Source organism: Zootoca vivipara, chromosome 12 (assembly GCF_963506605.1).
Source record: "Zootoca vivipara chromosome 12, rZooViv1.1, whole genome shotgun sequence".
NCBI lineage: Eukaryota > Metazoa > Chordata > Lepidosauria > Squamata > Lacertidae > Zootoca > Zootoca vivipara.
Window position 1 is genome coordinate 48,439,046 of NC_083287.1, and position 26,787 is coordinate 48,465,832.

Genomic DNA, 26,787 nt, shown 5'->3' on the forward strand with positions numbered 1-26,787 from the left:
GGGGGCAGGAAGGGGGAATCTCCATTCCACTGACTAGAGGATGTCCCTTGTGCTCACAGAGCAGGAGCATTGGATACTGCCCATGGAATATTGCTCACTCAGTTCTGAGTAGCCACTTGCATACCCTCCAACATTTCTCCGATGAAAATAAGGAAAACTGAAAAGCAGGACATTCTGGGACTAATTAGAAAATGAGACAGCTTCTGTAAATCCAGGACTGTCCCTGGAAAATAGACTTGGAAGGTCTGCACTTGTCAGTGCCCCACTTTCCAGTTTACGCAAATATCGTAAGCATGACATCTGGTTTCACTTAAGTCAAAGGGCCAGTTTCTTAGAGGACATAAACTAGGACTCAGGAGTTCATGTAGTTCAGGATTTTGTCATGTGAATCAATTTTGTGAGATGTCATGTTAGATAGGGACTTCAAGTCCCTAATGTTGACTGCCTGGGGCACTGGCAAGCATCAAAGCTGCTTCAGAACTGGAAGAGGCCCTAGGACATGGTTAGGCAAACTAAGGCCCAGGGGCCTGATCCAGTCCCATCACTTTCTAAATCCAGCCCGCAGTCGGTCCGGGAATCAGCGTGTTTTTACATGAGTAGAATGTGTCCTTTTATTTGAAATGCATCTCTGGGTTATTTGTGGGGCATAGGAATTTGTTCATTTTTTATTTTTATTTTTTCAAAATATAACATACAGCCCTTAATTCTGGCCTTTCCCTTAGCCAAGGGCTGAAGATTAAAGCAACCTCTGTCAACCACAGCAGCGCTTGAAGTAGCCTTAACCTAACCTTGTTGATCCATACTATCCATAGTGACCCTTATTTGAGAAATGAGAGGTCTGATCTGATGCCCCAATGTGTAGTTAAGACCGCAACAGTGTTCTGATTACAGTTTCAGCACCTTGGACACCTCCATCACAAGGAGGCCTGCAAACCCATTAAAGACTATTAGGTTAGCGATATCCACTTAAAAGCTAATAGTTGACTGAATTTTGATGTTCATGATCACCAAAACAATACAGATGCCTTTCTGACATACAGTGGAACCTCGGTTTATGAACACCTCGGTTTATGAATTTTCGGTTTATGAACGCCGCGGACCCATCTGGAACGGATTAATTCACTTTCCATTACTTTTAATGGGAAAGTTCGCTTCAGTTTATGAACGCTTCAGTTTATGAACAGACTTCCGGAACCAATTACACCCATGTTTCAGTTTATGAACGCTTCAGTTTAAGTACTTCGCGGACCCGTCTGGAACGGATTAATCCACTTTCCATTACTTTCAATGGAAAAGTTCGCTTCAGTTTATGAACGGTTACTCCACGGACCGTCTGGAACGGATTAATCCACTTTCCATTACTTTCAATGGGAAAGTTCGCTTCAGTTTATGAACGCTTCAGTTTATGAACAGACTTCCGGAACCAATTGTGTTCATAAACCGAGGTACCACTGTACTGAAATGGAAGCCTTAAGGGCTGCAGGCACTTACCACTCCCCTCCCCTTGCAGAGAAAGCATGTGGCAGGAAGAGTGAAAGTCTTAATCCTAGACACAGTTGCATATGTGTAAATCCTCTAGAACTCATGGGAACTTGCTTTCAAGTAAGCTTTCATAAGAATGGCCTTTAACCAAGTATCTGTCCCATGTCTGGCTCTTTTCTCCACTCATCTCCTTTTAGACCAGGCATCCCCAAACTGCGGCCCTCCAGATGTTTTGGCCTACAACTCCCATGATCCCTAGCTAACAGGACCAGTGGTCAGGGATGATGGGAATTGTAGTCCAAAACATCTGGAGGGCCGAAGTTTGGGGATGCCTGTTTTAGACTAATGCACACATTATTAGTGGGGAAGCTTCTCTACCACAAATGCAATTGAATTTTCTCAAAAGCTATTTTGAGTTTTCTCTTTATTGTTAGAAGGCATTTTTAAACTTATCTTTATTGATGTAAAGAAGAAGGCATGTGCTCTTAATACCTGAACCCCCCATTAAGTTGATTGTTTGAGTAATACCTAACTTTGAACTTTTAGTTGACTTATCCAAGTTAAAACTTGGAGCCCTGATTATAAGGCAGCAGAAATGGGCATGTGAAGCAGCTGCTGTGAATTCTGTATTGTTTCTAGCAGTTACCCTAAAGCACATGGCACACAATAAAGACAACTAAAGAATATGGTGGTACCTTAAAGTCAAACAAATTTATTATGGTATGGGCTTTCATGGACCAGAGTCCATTCATCTGTTGAAGGGGACTCTGGCCCATGAAAGCTTATGCTTTTTTCTCTCTTTTTTAAGCATTTAAGGTGTTATTTCTTTGCTGCAATAGACTTTAACACAGCTACCTTTCTGGAACGGGTACAATATGTCTCTTTCCTGGAATCTCCCATCTGCTGCATACGGCCAGCAGCTCCTCTTCTCCTGAGCAGCATATGCATAAGAATCCGGAAAATAGCTTTCCTGCATATTTAACCATTCTGCCTTCAGGTTTCAGTATTATCCAATAATGACAGTGCTTATGCTAAACACAGGACTTGTGTGCAGCTAATTACCAGCCGTGGCCAGGATCCAAGAAGCTACTTTAGGTTCACCCAAGAGCTTGTACTTGGCCTTGTGGGATTTAAAAAAAAAACTTTTCTTCATTTGAACAGCAGGCTCTCTACCACTGTGCTGTAATACAAAATACTTTCTGAAATTCTACTCCATTTTTCTTTCTTTTTCTTAAAGTTTCCAACATAGCTTGGGAACTATTATTTAAAATAACACAAGTAAAAAAAAAATCTCCCGAGTACACAGAGTAGTTTGGCAGATCCTTAGATCTTGGCCTATTTATATGTGCAGTGTATTTTATAATCCTGTTAATATTCCTCCTTTTCACAACCAGTCCATGATGCAAGCCATTTATTATTCATGTTCTACAAGTGGGAAAGTTTGACTTAGAGGAACTGACTTGTCCAAAGCAGCCCCATTTCTTTATGGAGACGTTCACTGTGAAGCTGTGGCTTTAGCAGTCTTTTCAGTACTGGGGGGCATGGATTTGGATGTCAGCTCATCCTTAATTACTGGGGCACATTTGGACAAATATTAATACCTTACTGTATTAGTCAACTGAACAAAATAAGCTGTCAGACCTACTCTGGCAGGTAGTAGCAGTGCTATCTCCTGCTGTGTTTTCTGGGGAGTTAATTCAAAATAATACTAATTGGGTTTTTTAAAATATGAGTTGAAAGCAGCATTGTAATAGTATGGACAAAAGACAGGGTCAATATATTTAATACTCCTTGCCGTACAAGGAAATGCCGCTGCCATCATCAATAAATCTATTAACCTTCTCCGTCTAATTCTCTCCACCACAGCAGCCAGCCATTGCCCCTTCATTCATGATTTAATCCCTTTATGTTCTTCTTTTGAATACTCAGTTTATCGATGTCCATAGTTCAAATAAAAGAATATTGGTTTCCTTGTTACATGTTTTTAAAAAATAACTGCTGAGTTCTCACCTTAGCATTTACTAAGTTTCTACAAGCTAAAGCTTTGAAGATTTTAATTAATTGCTACCCCATTCATTTAATAATCCCCACTTTTAAGATATCAAAGCAATCTTTTTCACCCACTTTTTAAATTTTGAAGCAAGCTCCACCACACACTGGGAATGATAATGCAGTTATTCGTGACCAGTTGCTGGTTTTCTATCGTGTTTTGGGTTCAGATTTGAAAGCCAGAATGAAAAGTTATGAAAAGTGTTAATGTCTCCAAAAGCTATAATTTAAAGGTGGTGCCGGCTATTGAGGTTTTTCTACAATCACTAAAGCTTAAGCACAAAGAACACGGCTCTTCATTACTGGGTCCTTCCATAAACTTCACGATTCCTACTTTTTGGGGAAAAGAGGGAAATTGTCCATGCTCATTAGCACACAAGATGTTACGCTTACTACCATTAACTTTTACTGGAATTGAGCATGTAATTCCTGTGCAAAAAAAAACAGAAATACCATTTCCTAGCAAACTACGAATACAAATCACAATTCAGCCTTATTCCAAGGGAAACTTGTTGCCAGGGACTGGCATGGCTCCAAAGAGTGTGGGGTGGAGGCAGGGGACCAGGAGAGTGATCCAGGAGATAGGGTCAGTGATATATGGGGACTGACACCATCTGCTAGATGAGAGCCAAGACAGAGGGGAGAGTCAGGGCAGTGAGCAATGGAGGTACACCAGATGTGGCAGAAGAAGAAGAGGCTGTTCAGTCAACAGACAGGTCAATAGATTCCATACTTCCCCGCTTTCTCCTAGAACCTATCTCCTAGCAGCTTCTGTGCAGCAGAAGTCTAAGGCTATGGGTGTCTAACCCATCAGGAGTGGGTACATAAGCTGTTTCTGCAGCTGTACTGCAGGGCCTCAATCTGTGGACTACTGCTGCCTGGAGGATAGTAGCATGCATGTCTATCCAGAGCACTGTGGAAACTGCTGTAAAAGTGCTTTTCTTGTCAATAAAGAGTTAACTATCAGACATATGCCTTCCTTGGCTGGGGAGTTCCAAGGTACTTGTCTATATTGACTGATGGGCCAAAGTACTCCTGAACATGTGCCTTGACATGGGACACCGACCACGTCTGATGAGCCTCCCTAACAGCTTCCAAGTACTGAGAGTCACCTTAGAATGCACCTTAGAATGCAAGTGACTCACCTTAGAATGCAAGTGACTTGGCCCTGTGGGCATATGTACATTGCCAGGAAAGATTAGTAGCGAAACATAAGCTATCTTTCAGAGAGGGTATCCGCTGTTGCTGATCAACTGAGCTCATGCATGGTAAATTTCTGAGAAAATCCAGGCTTCCCTGGAACATGTTCTGAAACTATTTCACTACACAGAAAACACAACTATAGCAAGAAGATACTGAATGTAAGGAGGCCAATATCTATGTCCTCTGGTGCTGAAAACAAGATATATTTTTATATAAGGAGATAAAATGAGAAGTTCATAAATTCTACTTGATTCCAAGGCTGCAATGAAGCAGTAAATTCTGGTGCAAATGTAAGAAATAGCTCACTTCATATATTATCGCAAATGAATTCTGTGGCAATTTTATCAATTGCAACCTTTAAGGAACTCCTTGGAAAAGACCCTGATGTTGGGAAAGATAGAGGGCACTAGGAGAAGGGGACGACAGAGGATGAGATGGTTGGACAGTGTTGTCGAAGCTACCAACATGAGTTTGACCAAGCTGCGGGAGGCAATGGAAGACAGGAATGCCTGGCGTGCTCTGGTCCATGGGGTCACAAAGAGGCGGACACGACTAAACGACTAAACAACAACAAGGAACTCTCCTCACAGGCTTAAACTAAAAAATCTTATCTGTAAAAAAATGTATGTAAGTATCTGGGCAGGCTTATGAAGTGAGCACCCTTACCTTTGATGAGGAGACCCATGCAAAGGTAAACCTTCAGAAACAGAACCAAGTCATAGGGATGCCTCTGTCCAATGAAGGACCAGCCCTGTTTGCACATTAGTCTTCCAGTTACAGTTCCATTCATAGGTAGGCAAGCATGGATACCAAGAGGACGAGTCCACAAAACGTTAGCCTTGCTTATTAGCTAACCATTTATTTGCAGCTGCCAACCCTCTCCAGTACAGATAGAGGGCTTGAAAGAAAGGCAGAGCCTTCTCTCATTTGCACTGTTGCATGCAGAACTTAACAATGGGAGAGACTCCTGCTGTTTTTTACATTCAAAGCACAATGTAAATGAGACTTCATGGTGGGAACATGAATCCTACTTGTTGCCAGCTAGCAATCAGATGTAAAGGTAGTATGTAAAGTTGGCATGTGTTTTAATCTATAATTGAAGCCTCCAATGCAGGGGTCAGCAAACTTTTTCAGCAGGGGGCCGGTCCACTGTCCCTCAGACCTTGTGGGGGGCCGGACTATATTTTGAAGGGGAAAAAAATGAATGAATTCCTATGCCCCACAAATAACCCAGAGATGCATTTTAAATAAAAGGACACATTTTACTCATGTAAAAACATGCTGATTCCCGGACCGTCCGCGGGCCGGATTTAGAAGGTGATTGGGCCGCATTCAGCCCCCGGGCCTTAGTTTGGGGACCCTGCTCCAATGTATATTTTTAAAGGTTGGTTTTATTCATTTGGGGAGGTTAAACTGTTTCTAGTGTTGCTTTTTATTGACAATTTTAATTATTGGTTTTATTCTTGACAAACTACTTATAGGTTTTATTTACAATTTAGCAGAACATAATTTTGATTTTTTAAAATGTGTTTAAAAGAAATATGAAAATAGCCCTAAATTTAGATTAGACTAGCATAGGTTCTGATTAAAATTATCTAGCTATAAGCAAGGATAAATTATTAAGCTGCTTCCTTCTCTCCTATATAACACAGATATATTGTTGCTGGCACCCATATGTCTTAAGAAGCAATGGACCTCACCTCCAGGGATGAAGTAAAACCACTGCATTAGAAGTGCCAAAGTGATCTCCCTGGGGTGCAAGCCTGGGCAATGTGTATGGAGGTTCTGGGCTGCCCAGACGACAAGACCCCCCCCCTCTCAGCTTCGCTGATGTGGTCCAAAGGAAAGCAGAGAAATAAGTTTGGCACCAGCTTGGCTGCAGGAGTTGCTGGAAGGAAGCATATAAAGGTGCCATCCAACCATCTTAGGGACTCCACTCTGGATTTGTGTAGGGTTTACTTCTGAGACCCATTGACTGCCCTCGTCTGGTTTAGCCAGCCAGTTGAAGCCGTTTCCCAGGGTTTGACTGTTGTCACATGAACACCTTCTAGGAGCCACAGGTGAGAGCCAAGTGCAGGATGGGGACCAAAGGTGGTGTCAGAGGATTGTTGCAGCTACTCCCGAATAAAGACACTCTGGGCCGCTCTGTCTTTAAGAGTTTTATTGTTTATTTACAGTGCAGAGACATCAGAAAACATGACTGCCTAGTCTGGCAATACCACCTTCCAGTTTCTGGTCCAACATAAGAGCTTGGGGACCCCAAAACGCCTCCCCTTCGCCCTACGTGACGGCGAAGAGGACCTTCTTCACCGTTTCTATCGCATCTGCAGAAAACAGCAGCAGGAGACTGTTTCAGGTGGTTCACAATCTATCTGAACAACTGTCGTCATCGGGGCCTGGTAGGGACCCCAATATCTCCTGCAACGCTTTTGCAAAGTTTTTTGCAGATAAAGTCGCTCAGATTCGGAGGGAGATAGACTCCACCGTGGGAGCAGGGCTGGGGTGGGAGAGCCCTGGAGCCCTGTCTAGTCATGTTTCATGGGATCAATTCCAATCTGTTACCTCCGAGGATGTGGACAGGCTGCTTGGACGAGTGAAACCGACCACCTGTCTCCTTGACCCTTGCCCATCCTGGCTAATAAAAGTGAGCCGGGAAGGGCTGGGCGATGGGCTCCGCGGGGTGGTAAATGCTTCCCTCTATGAGGGAGTATTCCCAGACCCGCTGAAAGAGGCGGTCATTAAACCGCTTCTTAAAAAAACACCTTTAGACCCAGCAAATGTGGCAATTTATTGCCCAGTCTCAAATCTACCATTCTTGGGCAAGGTGATTGAGCGAGTGGTTGCTGAACAACTCCAAGCACACCTAGAGGATGCGGACCATTTGGATCCCTTCCAATCGGGATTCAAGCCTCATCATGGGACTGAAACTGCCTTGGTCGTGCTGGTTGATGATCTCCGGCAGGCTAGGGACAAAGGTGAGAGCTTTTTCCTAGTTCTGCTGGATCTCTCAGCAGCCTTTGATACAATCGACCATAACATCCTTCTGGACCGTCTAGAGGGGTTGGGAGCCGGGGGGGGACTGTCATACAGTAGTTCTGCTCCTTCCTCCTGGGCCGTGTTCAGAAAGTGGGGGGGGGATGATTGTTCAGACCCCTGGGCTCTCACTTGTGGGGTGCCTCAGGGTTCCGTCCTCTCCCCCGTGCTTTTTAACATCTATATGAAGCCGCTGGGAGAGATCATCAGGGGGTTTGGGCTGGGTGTTCATCAGTATGCGGATGACACCCAACTCTATCTCTCTTTTAAATCAGAACCAGTGAAGGCAGTGAAGGTCCTGTGTGAGTGCCTGGAGGCGGTTGGAGGATGGATGGCGGCTAACAGATTGAGGTTGAAACCTGACAAGACAGAAGTACTGTTTTGGGGGGACAGGGGGCAAGTGGGTGTGGGGGACTCCCTGGTCCTGAATGGGGTCACTGTGCCCCTGAAGGAACAGGTGCGCAGCCTGGGAGTCATTTTGGACTCACAGCTGTCCATGGAGCCACAGGTTTATTCTGTGTCCAGGACGGCTGTCTATCAGCTCCAACTGCTACGCAGGCTGAGACCCTACCTGCCCGCAGACTGCCTCACCAGAGTGGTGCATGCTCTAGTTATCTCCCGCTTGGACTACTGCAATGCTCTCTACGTGGGGCTACCTTTGAAGGTGACCCGGAAACTGCAATTAATCCAATATGCGGCAGCTAGACTGGTGACTGGGAGTGGCTGCCCAGACCACATAACACCGTTCCTAAGAAACCTACATTGGCTCCCAGTACGTTTCCGAGCACAATTCAAAGTGTTGGTGCTGACCTTTAAAGCTCTAAATGGCCTCGGTCCAGTATACCTGAAGGAGCATCTCCACCCCCATCGTTTAGCCCGGACACTGAGATCCAGCACTGAGGGCCTTCTGGCGGTTCATTCACTGCGAGAAGCAAAGCTACAGGGAACCAGGCAGAGGGCCTTTTCGGTAGTGGCGCCTGCCCTGTGGAACGCCCTCCCATCGGAGGTCAAGGAGATAAACAACTACCTTACATTTAGAAAACACCTAAAGCCAGCCCTGTTTAGGGAAGTTTTTAATCTGTGATTAAATGTATTTTGGTATTTGTTGGAAGCCACCCAGAGTGGTGGGGGAGGCCCGGCCAGATGGGCGGGGTATAAATAATAATTGCTGTGACTCTGCTGCATTGCTGAGCCTTCCTTCCTCTACTGGCCGTCTGAGTCGGTGCAAGGGCTCAGTAGCATCTTGTAGCCCTCCCTCCATACCGTTGCCTCCTGACCCGCTGCTGACGCTATTGCTGGGTGAAGTGCTGGTTAGGATGACTGGGGGAGGCTCCCTGTAAGGAGTCCCCCTGACAGGTGGGCATACTACCTCAGGAGGAGCATGATGTGTTCCCCCACCAGAGTTACTACCCCCTCCCCAAACATCCGATAATGCTTAACATTAACACTGCTATTCCTCTTTTGCAACTCTACACACACTCAAGATTTTGTCCAGCACGAATGTAACCAGTACAAGGGTATCACAACTAAATTCCATATAAAAGTTGAAAGACCCAGATCAGAATGCCTTTGCATGGCTGGTTTTGATTCCAAGCTAGTTAATGCAGTGCTGAGCTCTTACAATGCAGAGCCACATTTCACAATTCAATCATGGGAGATTAGGGATCAGAATAAAGTCATGTGGCAACCAAATTAACTGTTCTGCTAACGCTAACAGAGAAAAAGTAAGGCTTTTCTTAACTTTGCTGTCACACATCCTAGAGTACAGCAACATTGATATTCAGATAATGCACTGTTCACTTCTAAATTGCTGTTTTGAGGTCAAACATCATTAGAGGGCAACTACATTATACCCTGTGCGGGTTTTTTTTAAAGTTTTATAATATGTGCTAGAGAAGCACTATTCAGTGATTCTGCCTGGTTTTTAAAGCACCAAATTTAACTTAATTTTGTAAGTGGAAACATCCAATAAAAATTTACTATGTGTTTAGCTCTCATTAAAGATGAAAACCAGCAGTAAAGATCACTACCCAAAAATAAAAGTCAGAACACAACCAAACTTTGGACTTACGTCTTTTTATAGACCTCATCCTTATCTCCAATATCAAATAGATATGATCTGGATATGTACAATAAGGGGAACAGTCTGTTCACAGGCAAAATTACAGTTCACTGAACACTGTTTTTAAGTACTATTTGAATGACTGAAAACCAACATAATAGTTGCATTTGTGTGCTTTGACAGTTAGCTTCCCTGGAACGAACAGGCACCAACTGGAACGCACCTGAAACCTCAAGGGCCACCAATTTCTGCTATCTGTTACTACAAAAAAAGAATGTGAGAGCGGAAAGAAGAGTTGGCAATGGGAAAGATAGTTGGAGAGGCTGAATGCAAGTTTTACCAAGCAGGCTGTGTTGAAGTCGCACAGGAAACACAGGATGACATTGCTAGAAATCATTTCCCTTAAAACAATCTGAACTCCAGGTTCTGGCGCACATTCAACAAGTACCACATATTGTATAAATTACATCATTATGGGGGTCATAATTTTCCTGCATATTTTCCTTCGGATATCCTTTTACTTAAAATACAGAACACGGACTATGGTATTGAGTTCGTTTCCTTCTGTTGACTTCAATAGAACTGATGGCATTGCTAGTCAAGAGATGTCAGTAACAGCACAAGAAGGTCTGCTTAGGATGCTTCTACTGAAAAACTATGTAACCTTGCAAATAATTCTCAGAATCATGATCAGACCACGAACGGCTTAAGATACCTGTACATATTGATGACAGTCATCTTCAACACATCAATGGTTTGGGGGGGGAAAGAATCACACCAAAGCCTCTCCTCCTTCATGAGGGGAGGAGTTGTGAGCGGGAGCCAGTTCCCGCGTCGGCAAGGGGGCGTATCGGCCCCTTGCCTTAGCCTCCCAGCTGCTGTGCCGCGCCTACCGCAGCCAGCCAATAGGGCTGGCTCGGGGGCGGGTTTTAGCTGCATTTAAGCAGCCGCGGCAGCCCTGAGTCCTCACTGCACGCTGGATTTTCATCGGATCTCCTGCCCACCCTCCCTTTAGGCCATTCCTATGCTCTTGACATTGCTATGGACTTCGGTTGGTTGCCTTGGTTGCCCAAGGGGCCTGGTAGGAATTTTTATCCATTTGGCAAATTGGCTCCAGCCTCTTGGTTTTTCACCTAAAGGTAAAGGGGCCCCTGACCATCAGGTCCAGTCGTGTCCGACTCTGGGGTTGCGGTGCTCATCTCGCTCTATAGGCCGAGGGAGCCGGCGTTTGTCCGCAGACAGCTTCCGGGTCATGTGGCCAGCATGACAAAGCTGCTTCTGGCGAACCAGAGCACCGCACGGAAACGCCGTTTACCTTCCCGTCGGAGCGGTCCCTATTTATCTACTTGCACTTTGATGTGCTTTCGAACTGCTAGGTTGGCAGGAGCTGGGACCGAGCAACGGGAGCTCACCCCGTTGCAGGGAATCGAACCACCGACCTTCTGATCAGCAAGCCCTAGACTCTACCTCGTAGCAAATCATCACAACTTTTTGGTATTGGTGGTTAGGCATTGGAAAATGTGTGGTGTATTGGAGGGCAAAGTTCAGGCCATTGCCTACCCCTCCATCTTTTGGGTATTCCATTAAAGGAATCCGGCAGTCGTGGATCCTGTCCAACACCCTGCTGGTGGCTAGGGTCATGGCATGACACCCCCCCCCCCTGTAGCATCAGGGGGAGCTTTCAGTTGTATTTGAATCAACATGCTCCACCTCCTGGTTGTTAACCCTTGAATGACTCCACGCTGAGCGGGGGGGGGGGAGTCATGTATAGCTTGTTTGATCCAATGTCTAAGCCAATACCGCTCACGTGCTGTAACCAGTAAAGTTGTGGCCTTTTTCCGCCCATTAACCTAAATACATGGTGTCAAATGCCACCCTGTTATTGCGCAATCCTTCTCTTATTTCCCATCCTGTGCTGCAATTTACAGCACAGTGCAGGAAGGGAGAACATAATCCCCTAGCTGCTTGGGCAGTATAGCAAAGCCATGAACTTCCTTTCCCCGAATCCAGAAAAAGGAGCAAGTAACTAAGGAAAGCAGTTATCAGGTTAATTCTATTGTGAGGAAAGGAGCTGCCTTATTCCCAGTATGTACCTGGCTGAATCTGGTGACTTCCTTATTAGTGTTACTGAGCATGGTTAGCCATATAACTTTGTGTATAAAAGGACTCAGATTTCAGCACTGGTTGTAAGTTGTTGGAGATGGGCCACTGGTCATTATCAGGAAAAAAGGGGTTGTAGCAGAACTGTGGAGTTATCTGAACACTTTGAGCAGAGCTCATCTGAGAAGAAGACTTGAAGAGTTGCCAGACTTCAAGACTCTAAGTTGTTGCAGAACTCTGTGTAAATTGTCTTAGAACTCACAAGAGGACATTGCAGTACAGAAACCCCTCTTGGACCAGAAGGAGAAAAGTCTTCATGTAACCTGTATACAGTAGGTACTCGCTACTGTATTGGCTCCCAAACAAATTGGCTCCTGAACGAAACTGCTGGCTTATCCCTGACACCGGTATGCAAACGTCTTTCGGAAGCCGAACATCCGATGCAGCTTCCACTTGAGTGCAGGAACAGGGCCGGCCCTACGACCAGGCTGGGTGGTGCAGGGCGCCAGCCCTCCCACTGCGCTGTGCGCTGCGCCTGCCCGCGCAGCTCCGGCCGCCCGCCGCACTGGGAAACGGGGCAGGGCAGGGGCGCCGGAGGGATCCGTCGCACCACGGCGCCAAATATACTTAAGACGGCCCTTGCAGCCAATCGAAAGCCATGCCTTGGTTTTCAAACAGTTTCAGGAGTCGAACGGACTCCCAGAACGGATTAAGTTTGAGAACCAAGGTGCTACTATATAGTGTGTAACTATGAAGTTGTGTTTTATGTGTGCCAAGTAGAATAACTCTGATTAAAACAAGTGTTTTGTGTTAGTGGGCTTAACAGCTTTACTGAATCTTCCATGCTGCATGCACAGAGAGCAAGATTTATGGGTTGAAGACAACCTTCACTCATTTTCAAGCAATCCCTCCAAGCATCAACTCTCTTTAAAGAAGATGAATAAGTGAGGCTGTGAAAGTAGCATTTTTTAAGGTTCAGCCTTATGTTACTGAGGAGACGAAGTCTGTATCAAGTGTCCATTAGAAAGAGGGCAACTTCATATCAGATTAGATTATGAGCCTTTTAGATTTACAGCTGTCAGATGCTAGTACTTTCTTTTCTTTTAAAAACTTTCTTTAAAAAAAAGAAGAAGCAAACTGCCAGGTAACAGAGTTCAGTTTTTCTTTTTCAGGGGGTGGGAAAAAAGTGCCCAGCATGCTGTTAGATTGTGGTTACCTGCCCCCAAGCATTTGGGTTAGAATGGGCTAGAATTTTAAAGAGAACCATGCACTGCTCTCCTACAAGGTAATGGGAGGTCTGGCAGCAGAACAGAGAATTGCTGGAACGCAATCATAAAGTGTGAAATAAAATGAGCTTGCAAGAACCACTCACAAAAGTCATTAGTATTAGTCACAGTTGTCAGAAGGAGCGAAGGAAACTCTGTAGCAAGCCCGAGTGACAGGTCTGTTATTTTGCTCTCATGGTAGGGATTCCCTCCTTGCCAATTCAAAACATTTCATGTGAACTAGGATGGAACCTGACAGAGAGAGAGACAGAGAGAGAGAGAGAGAGAGAGAGACAGAGAGAGAGAGAGAGAGAGAGAGAGAGAGAGAGAGAGAGAGAGAGAGAGAGAGAGAGAGAGAGAGAGAGAGAGAGATGGTAGAGAGCAGCTTTTAAACCAATCATTCTGAGAAAGCTGATAGGCACTGACGAGCATTTAGTTCTGGACAAAACCATCCCTAAAAGACAAGGATGAAAATGTTTATGACTGTACAAATAGGAGAGAGGTATCAGAGGGCAATAAAAGTAAAGTAGGATATGATAGTGATTCAAAAGAGGCCAAAGTGCAGTAGGGAAAGACACATGTGTCAGACACATTTGGAGAGAGATGCTGTGTATAGGTGCTTTTATGCAAATACTAGAAGCCCACAAACCAAGACAGGAAAGCTGGAGAGCACAGATATAGTTGCCACAATGGTAGCCTGTTGGAATGGAGGGGACCAATGAGACACAGTTATCTCTGGAGGAATGATAGGAAGGAGTGTACCGGGGGTGGTGTTACTTTAGAAATAATAATGATAATAATAATGATAATAATAAGTGGTGCTATTGTTTTCACATGTCACAGCAGTATTATTTTTATATTGTAAACCACCTGTGATCCTTAGTTTTAAGGGCAGTATAGACATTTAATAAATAATAAATACCAATAATGCCATCAAGCAACTCCTTAAGAGTCCAGCAAAGTAGAAATCTCAGAAGGGACATTGTGAGTAGCAATATCAGACCCCAAATATAAGACATCACCAGTGCTCTCAGAGAAATCAAGGGATGCCTCAAATGAACATTCAGCCCTGGGTCTTTAAAAAAAGGTTATAAGCCCAGTTCTTAAGAAAATGCCAAATCTGCCACTTGCTCTTCAAAGCTTGGGAAGCAGGATGACACGGAGCTGGAGGTGGAGTGAGAGATGGGCACAGCATCTACCACACACCCTTCACAGTGCTGATCCAGACCCTTCTCACTCACAAATCCATTTCCCCAAGGTTGCCTACAATATATCGTCTCTGTGCCCCCCCCCATTTTATTGTGCATTTTTTCATTGTAATGCAGAAGAATTGTCCCCGCCGGGAGACAAGAAATAAATATAATCATGCCTTTCTTTGCTCTGCTGTGCTCCGGAAGTAGACACCCTGAATGCCTTACTGGGCTTGCAAGAGTACACTACTCTGTCAAGAGAGACCTATTGCTCCTTAAGACCTGTGTAAAAGTGGGAGGGTGGTCCACTAGGGCAAGTTGTGCACCATTCCGCCAAGTTCAGCCTGGCTTCATTGAGCCCCCACCTGTCTACTGCCTTAGTTACAACCAGTCTAGGAGGCGGCACTGGCTGTCAGTATCCTCCTCCATAGTCTTGTGGTTGCCCCTTGTAGAACAGCAGGGAGGGGAATGGAGACAAAACTAGAATGAGTTGGCTCCGTCTGTCATTGACTTTAGCCTCCACAGGTAATACATTATGGTTGTGCTTGCAGTTAATATAAAAAAAGCATGGGTGATATACTGCAGTGCACGTCAATAAATAGAGGTTGTCTTGACTGGATGCCGAGGGCCACATGCCTACTCAAGGAGACTTCACAAGTAAACGAAAAATTACAAGAACTCGGGCCAGAAAGGATAATTTCAAAAAATCTTCACAAAGTTTTATTCAGGATAACTTCCAGTAAATATCAACAGTATTTCGAGACAACCATCAACTCCTCAAAGTACGTGTCTTTCATAAACCTACAGACCGCAACTCCATGCTTCATGCATTCTCTTTCCATCCACCCCATTTAATTAAGAACCTTCCGTACGGCCAATATTTACGACTAAAAAGAAACTCGTCATTACACCAAGACTTTGACTTCTCTGCTAGGAAGATGACTGCTTCCCTTGTCCAACGTGGATACTCACAGAAAAGACTGAGTGAAGCGTTAAGAAGAACGGAAAAGATAAACAGGCAAGATTTATTCAAATCACGTCCAGACATGATGAATAATAGTCGCATCACTTCCACTTTACAGTACACATATCGCACACCGGAGATTAAAGCCATCATCTACAAACACTGGCATTTACTGTCCAACATTCCTGGATGTCAAAAACCACCTCTTTTCGGACTTAAAAAAACACAATCGTTTAAAGATCTTTTGGTGAAATCAGATATACTCCCAAAAACTACGAGAGAAGATTTTCCCCTAGGTCACTTCAAATGTGGTAGATGCAATGTATGCAAATATGCCTTACAGGTAAAGGAGTTCTTTGACCAACACTCCAAGTTTAAGTTCACCATCAAACATTTTAGCAACTGTAACACAAAAAACTGCATATATGCATGGATCTGCCCTTGCCAAAAAATGTACATTGGAAAATGCTCTAGACCCATCAAACTTAGAATAAGTGAACACCGCTCCAGAATCCGTAACCACATTTTGGAGGCGCCACTAGTTGAACACTATACTCAACACAAACATACAGAAGATGACTTCTCATTCTTTGTAATCTGGACATTGCCGCAAACCCGCTTTCAACGTATGAACATTGACAGACTCCTTCTCCAACAGGAGTCCAAATTTATTCATCTCTTCAACACTTTACATCCAGGGGGCTTGAACAATAGTCTAGACTTCACATCATTCCTATAATCGAATTTGTACTTTGTAACAACTTTGAACCTAGTTATGTCCATATGCCTTTAAATTATCTCAACATTTTTAGTACGCCTAAATGCAATACTGTCTCTTTAATTTTGCTGCAACCTCGTTTCCACTATCATTTAAGTGCTGCAAACAATTTGAGTTAGCAAAGCAAACATACTTGGTACACTTAGACCTAAGAAACCTCCGTAAGCCACCTTTGTTTTTACAAATATTAGAACTCTGTTTGTAGAAAACTACAAGTATTCCTGTAACAAGGATTATTATATTTTGTAAGAGGATTTCTTATTTAAGTTTAGACAAGCCTTTTGTACGCTACAAGCAGTTTAAATCCTTATTTAGAAAGCAGACTATAAGGTTGAAGTTAGGTTGGTCACTCAAAGATATATCAGTAATGTTTATTTGAATACAGTCTCTGTCCTTTTTATTTGTTAAAACTTTATATCTAAAGAGTTAAATAATTTCTCATTACAAAGATTTATGTTAACTTTTACATTCCAGCTGATGAAGAATCATCGAAACAGGGCCTTGTCCTGATGTTGATATTTACTGGAAGTTATCCTGAATAAAACTTTGTGAAGATTTTTTGAAATTATCCTTTCTGGCCTGAGTTCTTGTAATTTTTCGTTTACTTGTGGACTTTACCAAGAACTCCAATTTCTACTATACTCAAGGAGACTTGCCCAGCCAATTATTAAGGGTCCATAACAGAGCTGGTACTGTACTTTAAAAAAAAGAGAGAGAGAGAGTTGCCTGCAGCTTTTCAAATAGAGGTTGCAGTGACACTCATATCCCAGCTGCCCAGAGTGACTGGGGCGGTCCACCAGATGGGCAGGGTATAAATAATAATAATAAATATTTTATTATTATTATTATTATTATTATTATTATTATTATTATTATTATTATTCACTTTCCTCATGGCACAGCCTTGCTGCTTTGCCGTGTTGTTGTTCTAGTACCGTGTTTCCCCTTTTTTAATACGTAGTCATAAAGTAAGCCATGGCAGGGTTTTTATGCATTCGGGAAATATAAGACATACCCCCAAAATAAGACGTACCTTCTTGCTTTCCTTTAGAGCCTCAAGAGGCTTGAAACCAGTTGGGAGGGGGTGCATGAATTGAGCGCGTCACCAGGCGAGCCGCGCTGGGAGCCTCCCCGCTCTTCCCAGGACTTTTTTCCACTTGGGCCGAGCGCCCGGACGGGAAAACCCCTCGATGTCGGGAGCCCTGCTGGCCCCTTCCGCGCTGCCGGAATGTTGTGGGGCCACATGGCCCGAAGCAGAGCGGCGGCGGATGACAGGCAGCGGCAGGAGCCGCGCCGCCGAAACGTTCTGGGGCCGCATGGCCCGAGGCAGAGCGGCGGCGGGTGACAGGCGGCGGCAGGAGCTGCGCCGCCGGAATGTTCTGGGGCCGCATGGCCTGAAGCAGAGCAGGGGCGGATGACAGGCGGCGGCAGGAGCCGTGCCGCCGAAACGTTCTGGGGCAGCATGGCCCGAAGCAGAGCGGCGGCGGATGACAGGCGGCGGCAGGAGCCGCGCCGCCGAAACGTTCTCGGGCCGCATGGCCCAAGGCAGAGCGGTGGCGGGTGACAGGCGGCGGCAGGAGCCGCGCCGCCGAAATGTTCTGGGGCCGCATGGCCCGAAGCAGAGCAGGGGCGGATGACAGGCGGCGGCAGGAGCCGCGCCGCCGAAACGTTCTGGGGCAGCATGGCCCGAAGCAGAGCGGCGGCAGATGACAGGCGGCGGCAGGAGCCGCGCCACCAAAACGTTCTAGGGCCGCATGGCCCAAGGCAGAGCGGAGGCGGGAGGCAGCGAGAAGTAAAGGGCAGAACCGGGCAAAAGAGCTCGACACTTGTGTGTTGGTTCGCCCTGGTTCCCGCAGACCCCTTTCCGGCAGAAAAATGGCAGGGGCAACCGTGGTGGTGGCAGCGTTAACGGCGCCAGGAGGAGGCGGTGGATGCAGTCTGAGGCAAGGCGCTGCTCCGCTCGCCGCCTGGCTCAGCTCGTTGAAAGGGAAGGAGGGGAGCCAAGGAGGGAGAAAGCAGGGCGGGAGAAAAGCCTTTCCTCTTCGCTAAGTCCTGCCATCTCTGCCAGAACTCGGGCAGCGGGGGAAGCGGAGCGCTCGCGGGAGGCGAGTCGTCTGGGGCGTGTGAACGCGACGCTGTGGCGGAGTGGAGCGCTGTTTTATCGGTGCTGTTGGGTGCTGGCGGGGAATTCCAGGTCTCCCTGAATTCCGCTCACAGCCCCTCCCTGCTCTCTCTCCGGTAAAAGGAAGAATGGGTGGGGGTGAGCTAACGTATGTGTCATGATGGTGGCGGGTGTACGTGTGAATCACTTTGCTGAAGAGCCCAGGGCGGAACAGAGACCAAGGAAGAGCAGGTCTCTCCCCCCCTCCTGGCACTCCGCCCTTTGGGTCTTTAGGTTTAGCTCTGCACAGATAATAATAAGGGTAACCCAGGCAAGAGGGGAAATCGCTGCGTCTCTTTCCTCTCTGCTGGTGCCGGGTAAAGCACCCAAGACCTAGTGTTGTTGCCATTGTTTGGCTTTGGGTTTCCTGCCTTCATTTGTAGCGCTGCTTTCTTAAAGCAGTGTACAGTTCTTACTAGCTGTAAGGAGGTACTTACAGTAATAATAATAAAAAGACACCCCCCGAAAATAAGCCATAGGCTTATTTTCTTGAGTAAAATTAATATAAGGCGGTGTCTTAAAATGTGGGAAACACGGTATGTATGCTTTGATCCCAATTTTATTGTTATTCACATCCAAGGGTTCCTATGATGGATCCATTTGGTGGGATGGGAATTTCAGTATTCTAATTGTTGAATTTATATCCTGACCCTCCTCCTGAAGGTGTCCAGGATAACAGCAAACTCATCCACATTTTTTTTCTTAAGAAAAAAAAACATTCTAAAAACAGTTAATTAAAAATATTCTAAAAGCAGTTACAACTATAAACAATATTCTTTAGCCACCAATTGTCTGGGCAAACTAGAATGTGTTCAGATTCTTCCTGGGAGTTAATAAGTATAGAGATAGATGCACCTCACTAGGGAGATCTTTGCCCAAATAGGGAATCAACACTTAAAAGCTTCTGTCATGGGCCAATGCCAACTGGGAAGGCCCAAAGGTGACGAGGCCTTCCTTGCAGATCACACAGTCCAAGATGTCTGATACTGGGGAAGACATTTGTAGGTATTTGAGTCCCAAGTCATTTAGGGCTTTTTGTGCTAGTGCTAACACCTTGAATTGGGTTCACTAGCAGCCAGGGCATGAGGACGCTGGTGGCGCTGTGGGTTAAACCACTGAGCCTAGGGCTTGCCGATCAGAAGGTCGGCGGTTCGAATCCCCGCGACGAGGTGAGCTCCTGTTGCTCGGTCCCAGCTCCTGCCAACCTAGCAGTTCGAAAGCATGTCGAAGTGCAAGTAGATAAATAGGTACCACTACAGCAGGAAGGTAAACGGCGTTTCCGTGTGCTGCTCTGGTTCGCCAGAAGCGGCTTTGTCATGCTGGCCACATGACCTGGAAGCTGTAGGCCGGCTCCCTCGGCCAATAACGCGAGATGAGCGCCGCAACCCTGGAGTCGGTCACGACTGGACCTAATGGTCAGGGGTCCTTTTACCTTTACCTTTAGCAGCCAGGGCAGTGCATTCAGGACCGGTGATGCATGATCCTATCATGTTGCCTCCATTCACCAACCCAGCATCTGCATTCAGCACAAGCTACAGCCTCTGGACAGTCTCCAAGGGCAGAACTAGTCTAAGCTGGATATTAACACTTCTAGCCAAGAACCTACTTGAGATTCCAGTGATAGGTTGGAACAAATGGAGAATAAGGACAGTAGGTGTACAGATGTGCTCAATCCATTATGAAAGCAGTGTGGGCTGGTTGGGAAATAGCTGTTTTCTGTTCTGTGGTGCAGAACCACCCAACAATGATATCTATTCATTCTCTTACTCATTCTGGATCATCTCTTTTTGTTTTCAGTCCTTCAGCATGGTATTATATCTGAACTTTGGCAGGCTTCTTTGCAGCAAATTCAGTCATACAGAAAGCTTTTGTCTTCAATTAAATATCTTAAATTATAAAAGGGGGAGGAAGTAAACCACTTTTCCAATAGAAATTGTAACTAGCTAGGACAGTAATGGCGAACCTATGACACGCGTGTCAGACGTGACACGCAGAGCCCTCACTGCTGGCACACGCCCCATCGGCCCATTCACGTTCGAATTTTAACCAGCTCGAATTGTAACAGCGTTCGTTTTTTAACCCGTTCTGTGCTGGGGTTTTTTGCGCTTTGGCAGACTATGTCGGTGCTGTGTGTTAGTTCCAGCGAATGTATTATTCGTCATTTATTCTGTTCTCTTTCCCCCCCCAAAAGCACAGCAGCTTTGGGGCATCCCCCCCCCCAAAAAAAGCAAAGCAACTTTTGCACACACACCCCCAAAAAAACCTCCAAAACTTTGGTCAGCAGCTCCCCCAAAAAAGCTCAACAACTCTGGGCACTTTGTGATAAATAATGGGTTTTTGGTTTGGTTTGGTTAAATAATTAGTTTTTGGTTTATTAAATACAGTTATATATTACAATTATACATTTTTGTTATTTAAACTATAAATATCGTGAAATTATGGTTTTTTCTCTCGAAGTGACACACCACTCAAGTTATGCTCAGTTTTTTGGTGAATTTTGACACACCAAGCTCAAAAGGTTGCCCATCACTGAACTAGGGTGTTTGAAGAAGCAGCCGTTGTAGGGATTTAATCATTCAATTGGAATGCTGACATTTAAGCCACAGCTACTATGACTCTTCTCAAACAGTCTTTCATTGAACTTTAAGTTGCTACACTGCATAGCAAATTGGGATGCTTCACTGTGTCCTCACTGTTATTATTATAAACAGACTCAAGGTCCCAGACAGAAGTCATCCCCACCCCAGCCATCTATGACACTAGAAACTGGACCTGGGGACTTCTACAAACACACACAAAAGTATGCAACATAGTGCTTAGCTGCTGCAGCTTCCCAGTGAGTGGCAAGCAAGGTTTTGCCTATCTTATTTCTGCAAAAGAATTAAATCACACAGATGGGGGGAAATAAGGCAGGAGGGGACTGGGAAAGGCAGAAAGCTAGCAACTTCACTTGTAGAGCACTGAAGCCTACTTCAGTAAGCCAACCCCAATTTTCACACAACATGAAGTTTGATGCTGGTGGAAAGCACACACAAAACAGCTTCATCTCAAACACCAGTTATATATTAGGTCAGGGTCCCCAAACTAAGGCCCGGGGGCCGGATGCGGCCCAATCGCCTTCTAAATCCGGCCCACGGACGGTCCGGGAATCAGCATGTTTTGACATGAGTAGAATGTGTCCTTTTATTTAAAATGCATCTCTCTGTTATTTGTGGGGCATAGGAATTTGTTCATATTTTTTTCCAAAATATAGTCCGGCCCCCCGCAAGGTCTGAGGGACAGTGGACCGGCCCCCTGCTGAAAAAGTTTGCTGACTCCTGTATCAGGTCATTGTTGTTTTATTCTGTTTGTAAAACACTCTGAGAGGTTTGTTTGTTTTTTTTACAATCAAGCAGTGTATAAATTATATGAAATGAAATATGTATCTGTAATTCCTATTTTTGCCTTTTGAAGGAACCTGTCTTTATAAATTTCATAAACATACCAAACAGTACCGTTTTATGCCCCAAGCTATGCATAATACATTTAACGTTCTTAATGTAGCAGAGTTAAGTTTAGGTTTGCTAAGTACTGCAAACTTAACTATTTTAATAGTTCTGTTTTTCTCTTGAAAAACTGAGGGGTTAATGGGGGGGAGGGAGTTCATGAGTTTTACTCACATCAAGAGTTACCGATCAAATTATTATTTAAGTTTGTATATTTGCATATTTAAACATACCATGATCATCAAAAAGTACCCAAAGCCCTAAACTGTCAACTGCATGACAACTGCTTTCCTAAACTGCAAAACTCGGAATGCTCCCCTATGTACCAAAACGAGCTTCTTCAATAAAGTTACACAATATTTCTTCTCAACATCTAGTTTCTATTTGTAGGAAGTTTAAAAATAAACAATGGGTCCACACTTGAAGTAATAAATGTTACAGTGTCACTGCAGCTAAATGTTTTTCCACAGAGCAACGAAGGAATACCATAAGTGTGTATGTGTATGTATGCGATAGCTAGGAATATGACGTACTGAACAGCGCCTGCCTTTGGCCCATTTTCTGTGGTGGTGGTGGCAAGTAGTGTTCTGGGCTGACAAAATGAGAGGCACATAATGCGCTCTCTCTTTGTTTCTATCCTTTGACTATCAAAATTGTTCAAGAGTTGCAAGCTTTCAAGCCTCATAAACCTCTCTTCAGGCACTCAGATCTAATCTAAAGATAGTGAAATGCCCTTACACATCCAACAACTGCCTGGTAGCCAGGAATAGCAACAAAAAGGGGCATGTTGTGTTCCATTTGAAGAGGCACTGCCACTTTCCCAGCATTCCAAGGCAAATGTTGTGTACCAATGAAATTGCAGCTCGTTTCCCCCGATCTCGCAACAAATACGCCTATCTTGCAACAAATACACCAATCTTGTGGCGTGCTAATGTGAATAACATCAAGCTCCTATTTCTTATTTTGGATAAATATATCCATGCTGTATGCATGACGTGTGATAAGAATGGTGGCAGGTAATTTAACTGCACCATTTCAGTCTCTCTTTAGCTTTTTTATATACAGTTATTAAATGCTTTAGAATAGCCTTCCCCAACCTTGTGCTTTCCTGAAGTTTTGGACTACAACTCCCATCAGCCCCAGCTGATGTCTGATGGGAGTTGTAGTCCAAAACCTCTGGAGGGCACCAGGCTGGGGGAGGCTGCTTTAGAAGCCACAGACCTGCCCCTTGCAGTGAGGTTCTGCTTGTATCATCTTTGCATTTCTATTTGTTTATTTTATTTTATATGCCACTTTTCAAAGCAGACTTCTTTCAACATGTCTTAAGGTTAGCATAACAATAACATTTAAAGCAAACATCCAAAATGCATTTAACTTTAGGCCACCAGCAAAGCCTAACTTTTAAAAGGTGACCACCAAAGCTACCTTGTTGAGGTTTTTTTTGAAGGCTGTGTCATCCTCTCAACAGCAGTGGGTTGCATGTGCATATTTGGGGGGGGGGGACACAAGTGCACAACTATTGGCTAGCACCACCTTTGGCTGAGGACTATTATACACAGTGCTTAATACATACAGAAAAACAGATGCCAGTGTCACCTTCAGTTTGGAAGCCCCTTCCCTAATCCCAGTTTATGGGAGCTCTCAGTTTCCTCAATGACGGGAGATGTACACTTTCATATGTTCATCATTATTCCAGGGTTAGGCCTTGGCTTTCAAAAACAGATGGTGGGGCACAAAAATAAAATGACAATCCTAGCTGTGCCTACTCAGAAGTAAGTACTACAGAATTCAATAGGGTTTGTTCTTAGGTAAATGGGGTTAGGACTGTAGCCTAAGAGTTAACTGCGGGTATGACATGGCTTCAGGTAGGGATATGTGGCTTTGGGATTCAAACCTTAACCCCACTTCTTGCTTGAGCAGGAAGTGCAACAATAACTTTTGAGTTGGACAGGAATAGCTTTGCTTCCACTCCCTCGCAAGCCTGGAAGCATTAATGCCCCCGGCCCAAGATTTAAAAAGGTGTAAATTAATACAATGCAGTTCTTCCCTCCTTTAACAGGGCTAAAGATTCCGCTGACCTCTGAGATTTACAGCAGAGGAAAAGTGAAGAGGATTACACTCAGAGGAGCAGAACTAACAGAGTGTGAATAAGGATTCTGTCCAGTCATGGGACTTGGACGGTGAGAAGGCTAGATGAAGCTTGACAACAATTCATTACATGGTGTAGTATATGTGCACGAACGCAGAGAGCGCTCCACTGCAAACCAGGACGCTGAACTTCCAGAAGTTAACTAGGGAACCAGAAACGGGCGCTTGCAATCGTGCCGTGCAACAAAGCCCCGATTACAAGATGAAACACACCTCTAATTGCATATATATTGCGCATCTTGGACCGTCTTGCGCTCACACTCAAGCAGAAAACCCTAAGGGGCGTTTTCTTTGAGCTTCTACTATTACATGTGTTCTCATCTGGGCGATGTATCGATTGCAAGGTCCGTCCGTCCCCTTGAGTCGGCTGGTTTAGCAAATGATCGCAAACAGATTGGTGGAAGGCCAGCGTGCTCTGCACAAAGTGGAGGGTGTGTGTGTGTGTCCAGTCATAAAAGGCAAGGAACCCCACCCCTAGCAACAACAAAAACACCCTCAGACGCTTCCGAATTCGGGTCGCCCACTTATATTGGGGGGTTGCCTAGTCTGCTCTTCCAAACTCTCCACGAGAAATCGATTCTAAGCAACACCCACAGGACAACCCCCCCCCCCCGGACACTGCTGCTTTACGCGTGGGACGAAGCAGAAGAATCCCGACCTGCGCGGTAGCTGAACACGTTCTGGCAAAGGCAAGCTCAAACTGCAGGCACAACAGCAGGGCGGCGGCGTAGAAGCCCTGCGCCGTCCCGCAAAGAAGGCGGCAGCAGCCAAGAAGACCATTACGCGCCGGGCGCCGGCCCTCCTTCCTCCCCCCCCCCTTGCACCACAACTTTCCCAAGGCAACGCTGGCCCTACCTTGGCTCCTTTGCCGCTGGGGCAGCGGACGCTGTTGGAGACTCCGGCCGTCTGGTTCATCTCGGCAAGTTCGCTTGGGGGGGGGGGAGGTGCGCGCGCTGTTCCAAAGTTTTCCCGGCGCGCTTTCTCCTCGCGGGAGGGCGGCAAGGAGAGCTGCTCGCTCTCAGCCCTTCCTTCTCTCGTCGTCTAATGACCACCCCGTGGAGGAATCTGCAGTCGCAACCGGCGCAGCCGCCGAGCTGCCTCCTCGTCGAGCCCGGAGGGAGAGCCGCACGCTTTCAGCGGGAGGAGGAAGCCCCGCGAATGGAAAACCTGGAGGCTCTCTCGCACGAGGGAGCAACTCGTCCCTCAGAACTGCAGGGAAATGGGGCTCTTTCGCCCAGCGAAACGGCTTGCCTGCTCTTTGGCTTGTGGGGTGGACTGGTGGGGAGATTAACCTCCACAGGGGCCAATGGCAGAAGTTTTGGAGAGGAACGAGGGGGAAAGAGGCGGGGAGACGAGCTGCTGCTTTCGTCTCCTCTGGAAGCCGAGCTGAGGCCCAGAAACGGGCGCCTCAGGAACGCGCCGCTCTTCAAGAAAATGGGTCCATTTCCCACCCTCGGGGCAGCGCCATTCCCTTAAAAAAATTACGCCCCAGACAGGAGTCTTTATGTCGCGGAAGCTCTGAGGGTTAAACAAGTGTGCCCCCCGGCGGGCGGTTCTCTCAGCCTGGGGCGCTGCCTCTCACTCGCTCGCTCTCTCACTCCCTCCGCTGCCTCTGAGGCGAGGCTGCTTCCCCGGGACTGTCAGGAGGAGGCGGCACGCGCGTGAGGCTCCCTCCTTGCCAGGCGGCGGCGCCTCTACCAAAGGCGCGCGCGGGTGGGAGAGGGAGACCGGCTGAGGCGATATTAGTGGGAACATCTGCAGCTGCTACTGTAGCCAGACCTTTCCTAAGCTATCTACAGTACTTTGATGCGTGCGTGCGTGTGTGCGCGCGCACTCTCTCCCGAACTCTCCCGCCCTTTTCTCTGTGGGTTTCCAGCCCTCCCCGCGGGAGGAATTCCTCAGTGAGCGGATCGCGCGCGACCGACCTAGCGCTGGCCAGAGTCAAGCGAGACGGCGACAAGGAGCAGAGATAATCATAACCGGGTTTAGGAAGAAATTTCCTCTGGCTATTGACCACCTGTCCTGAGAACTAGAGCCCGCGCGCGCACTCAGCCCTCCGACGCTGGCCCATGCAAATCTTATTTATTAATATTTTCCAGCACAGTTTTCACAGACTTGCAGCGTGTTGTTGTTGTTGTTTTAATGCAGGGTTACATTAGCATAAATGCTGCTGGACTCAGTGGGATTTAGTATTCCCAGATACATGTGCGCTGGACAAGTGGCAACAGGTTTTTGAAAACCTGCAAGCATGCACAGAGCTGGATTTTGGGAAGAGCTCTAGCTAAGGGGTAGGACACCTGCTTTGTATGAAGAAGGTCCTAGAGGTTCGATCCCTGGCATCTCCCATACCTGAAACTCTGGAGAGTCACTGCCAGCCAGTGAAGACAAGACTAGATGGACCAATGGTTTGACTCTGTAAAAGGCAGCTTTCTATGTATATTGTTCCAGAAGGTCCCTTTCATTTAAAAATTGAGGGTGGTGGGAATACCAATATTGCACCCAAATAGGGGGTCCGGTGCTCTTAACAGCTGTATGGCAGTTATCAAGATTGGCAGGTTCTCCACTCAGTACTGCCCAGAGGCTCCTTTGCATCTCCTCACTGACTTCCTATGTCCACGCAGGTGCATCCTTCAAGCCCAGGTGATGGTACTGCAGGGTGATCAGTTGCGAAAGAGAGAGAAGGCTCCCGTCACAAGCATTATGCAGAATATGAGATGTAGGTAGGCACATCCTGTCACGAGCAAGAGTCTCCCCCCCCCCCCCGTTGCCAGGTTTAGCAGCGCTTCGTAAAGTACGTCACATTTTTTGCCTGCACACTTATTTAGGAGTAATCCTGATTAATGGGGTGGGTCTTATTTCCGAGTATG

The 26,787-nt window shown here is 46.0% G+C and overlaps 1 protein-coding gene across 1 annotated transcript in view; it reads right to left on the reverse strand.

The window, feature by feature from the left end:
* DPP6 (dipeptidyl peptidase like 6) overlaps nt 1–25,435 on the reverse strand; it is a 508,150-nt gene extending 482,715 nt beyond the window's left edge. The window contains exon 1 of the mRNA XM_060280914.1: nt 24,776–25,435. Within this exon, the coding sequence (XP_060136897.1) occupies nt 24,776–24,835 (60 nt within the window). The 5' untranslated portion in view covers nt 24,836–25,435. The remainder of the gene's footprint in view (nt 1–24,775) is intronic.
* Between the last annotated feature and the right edge of the window lie 1,352 nt (nt 25,436–26,787).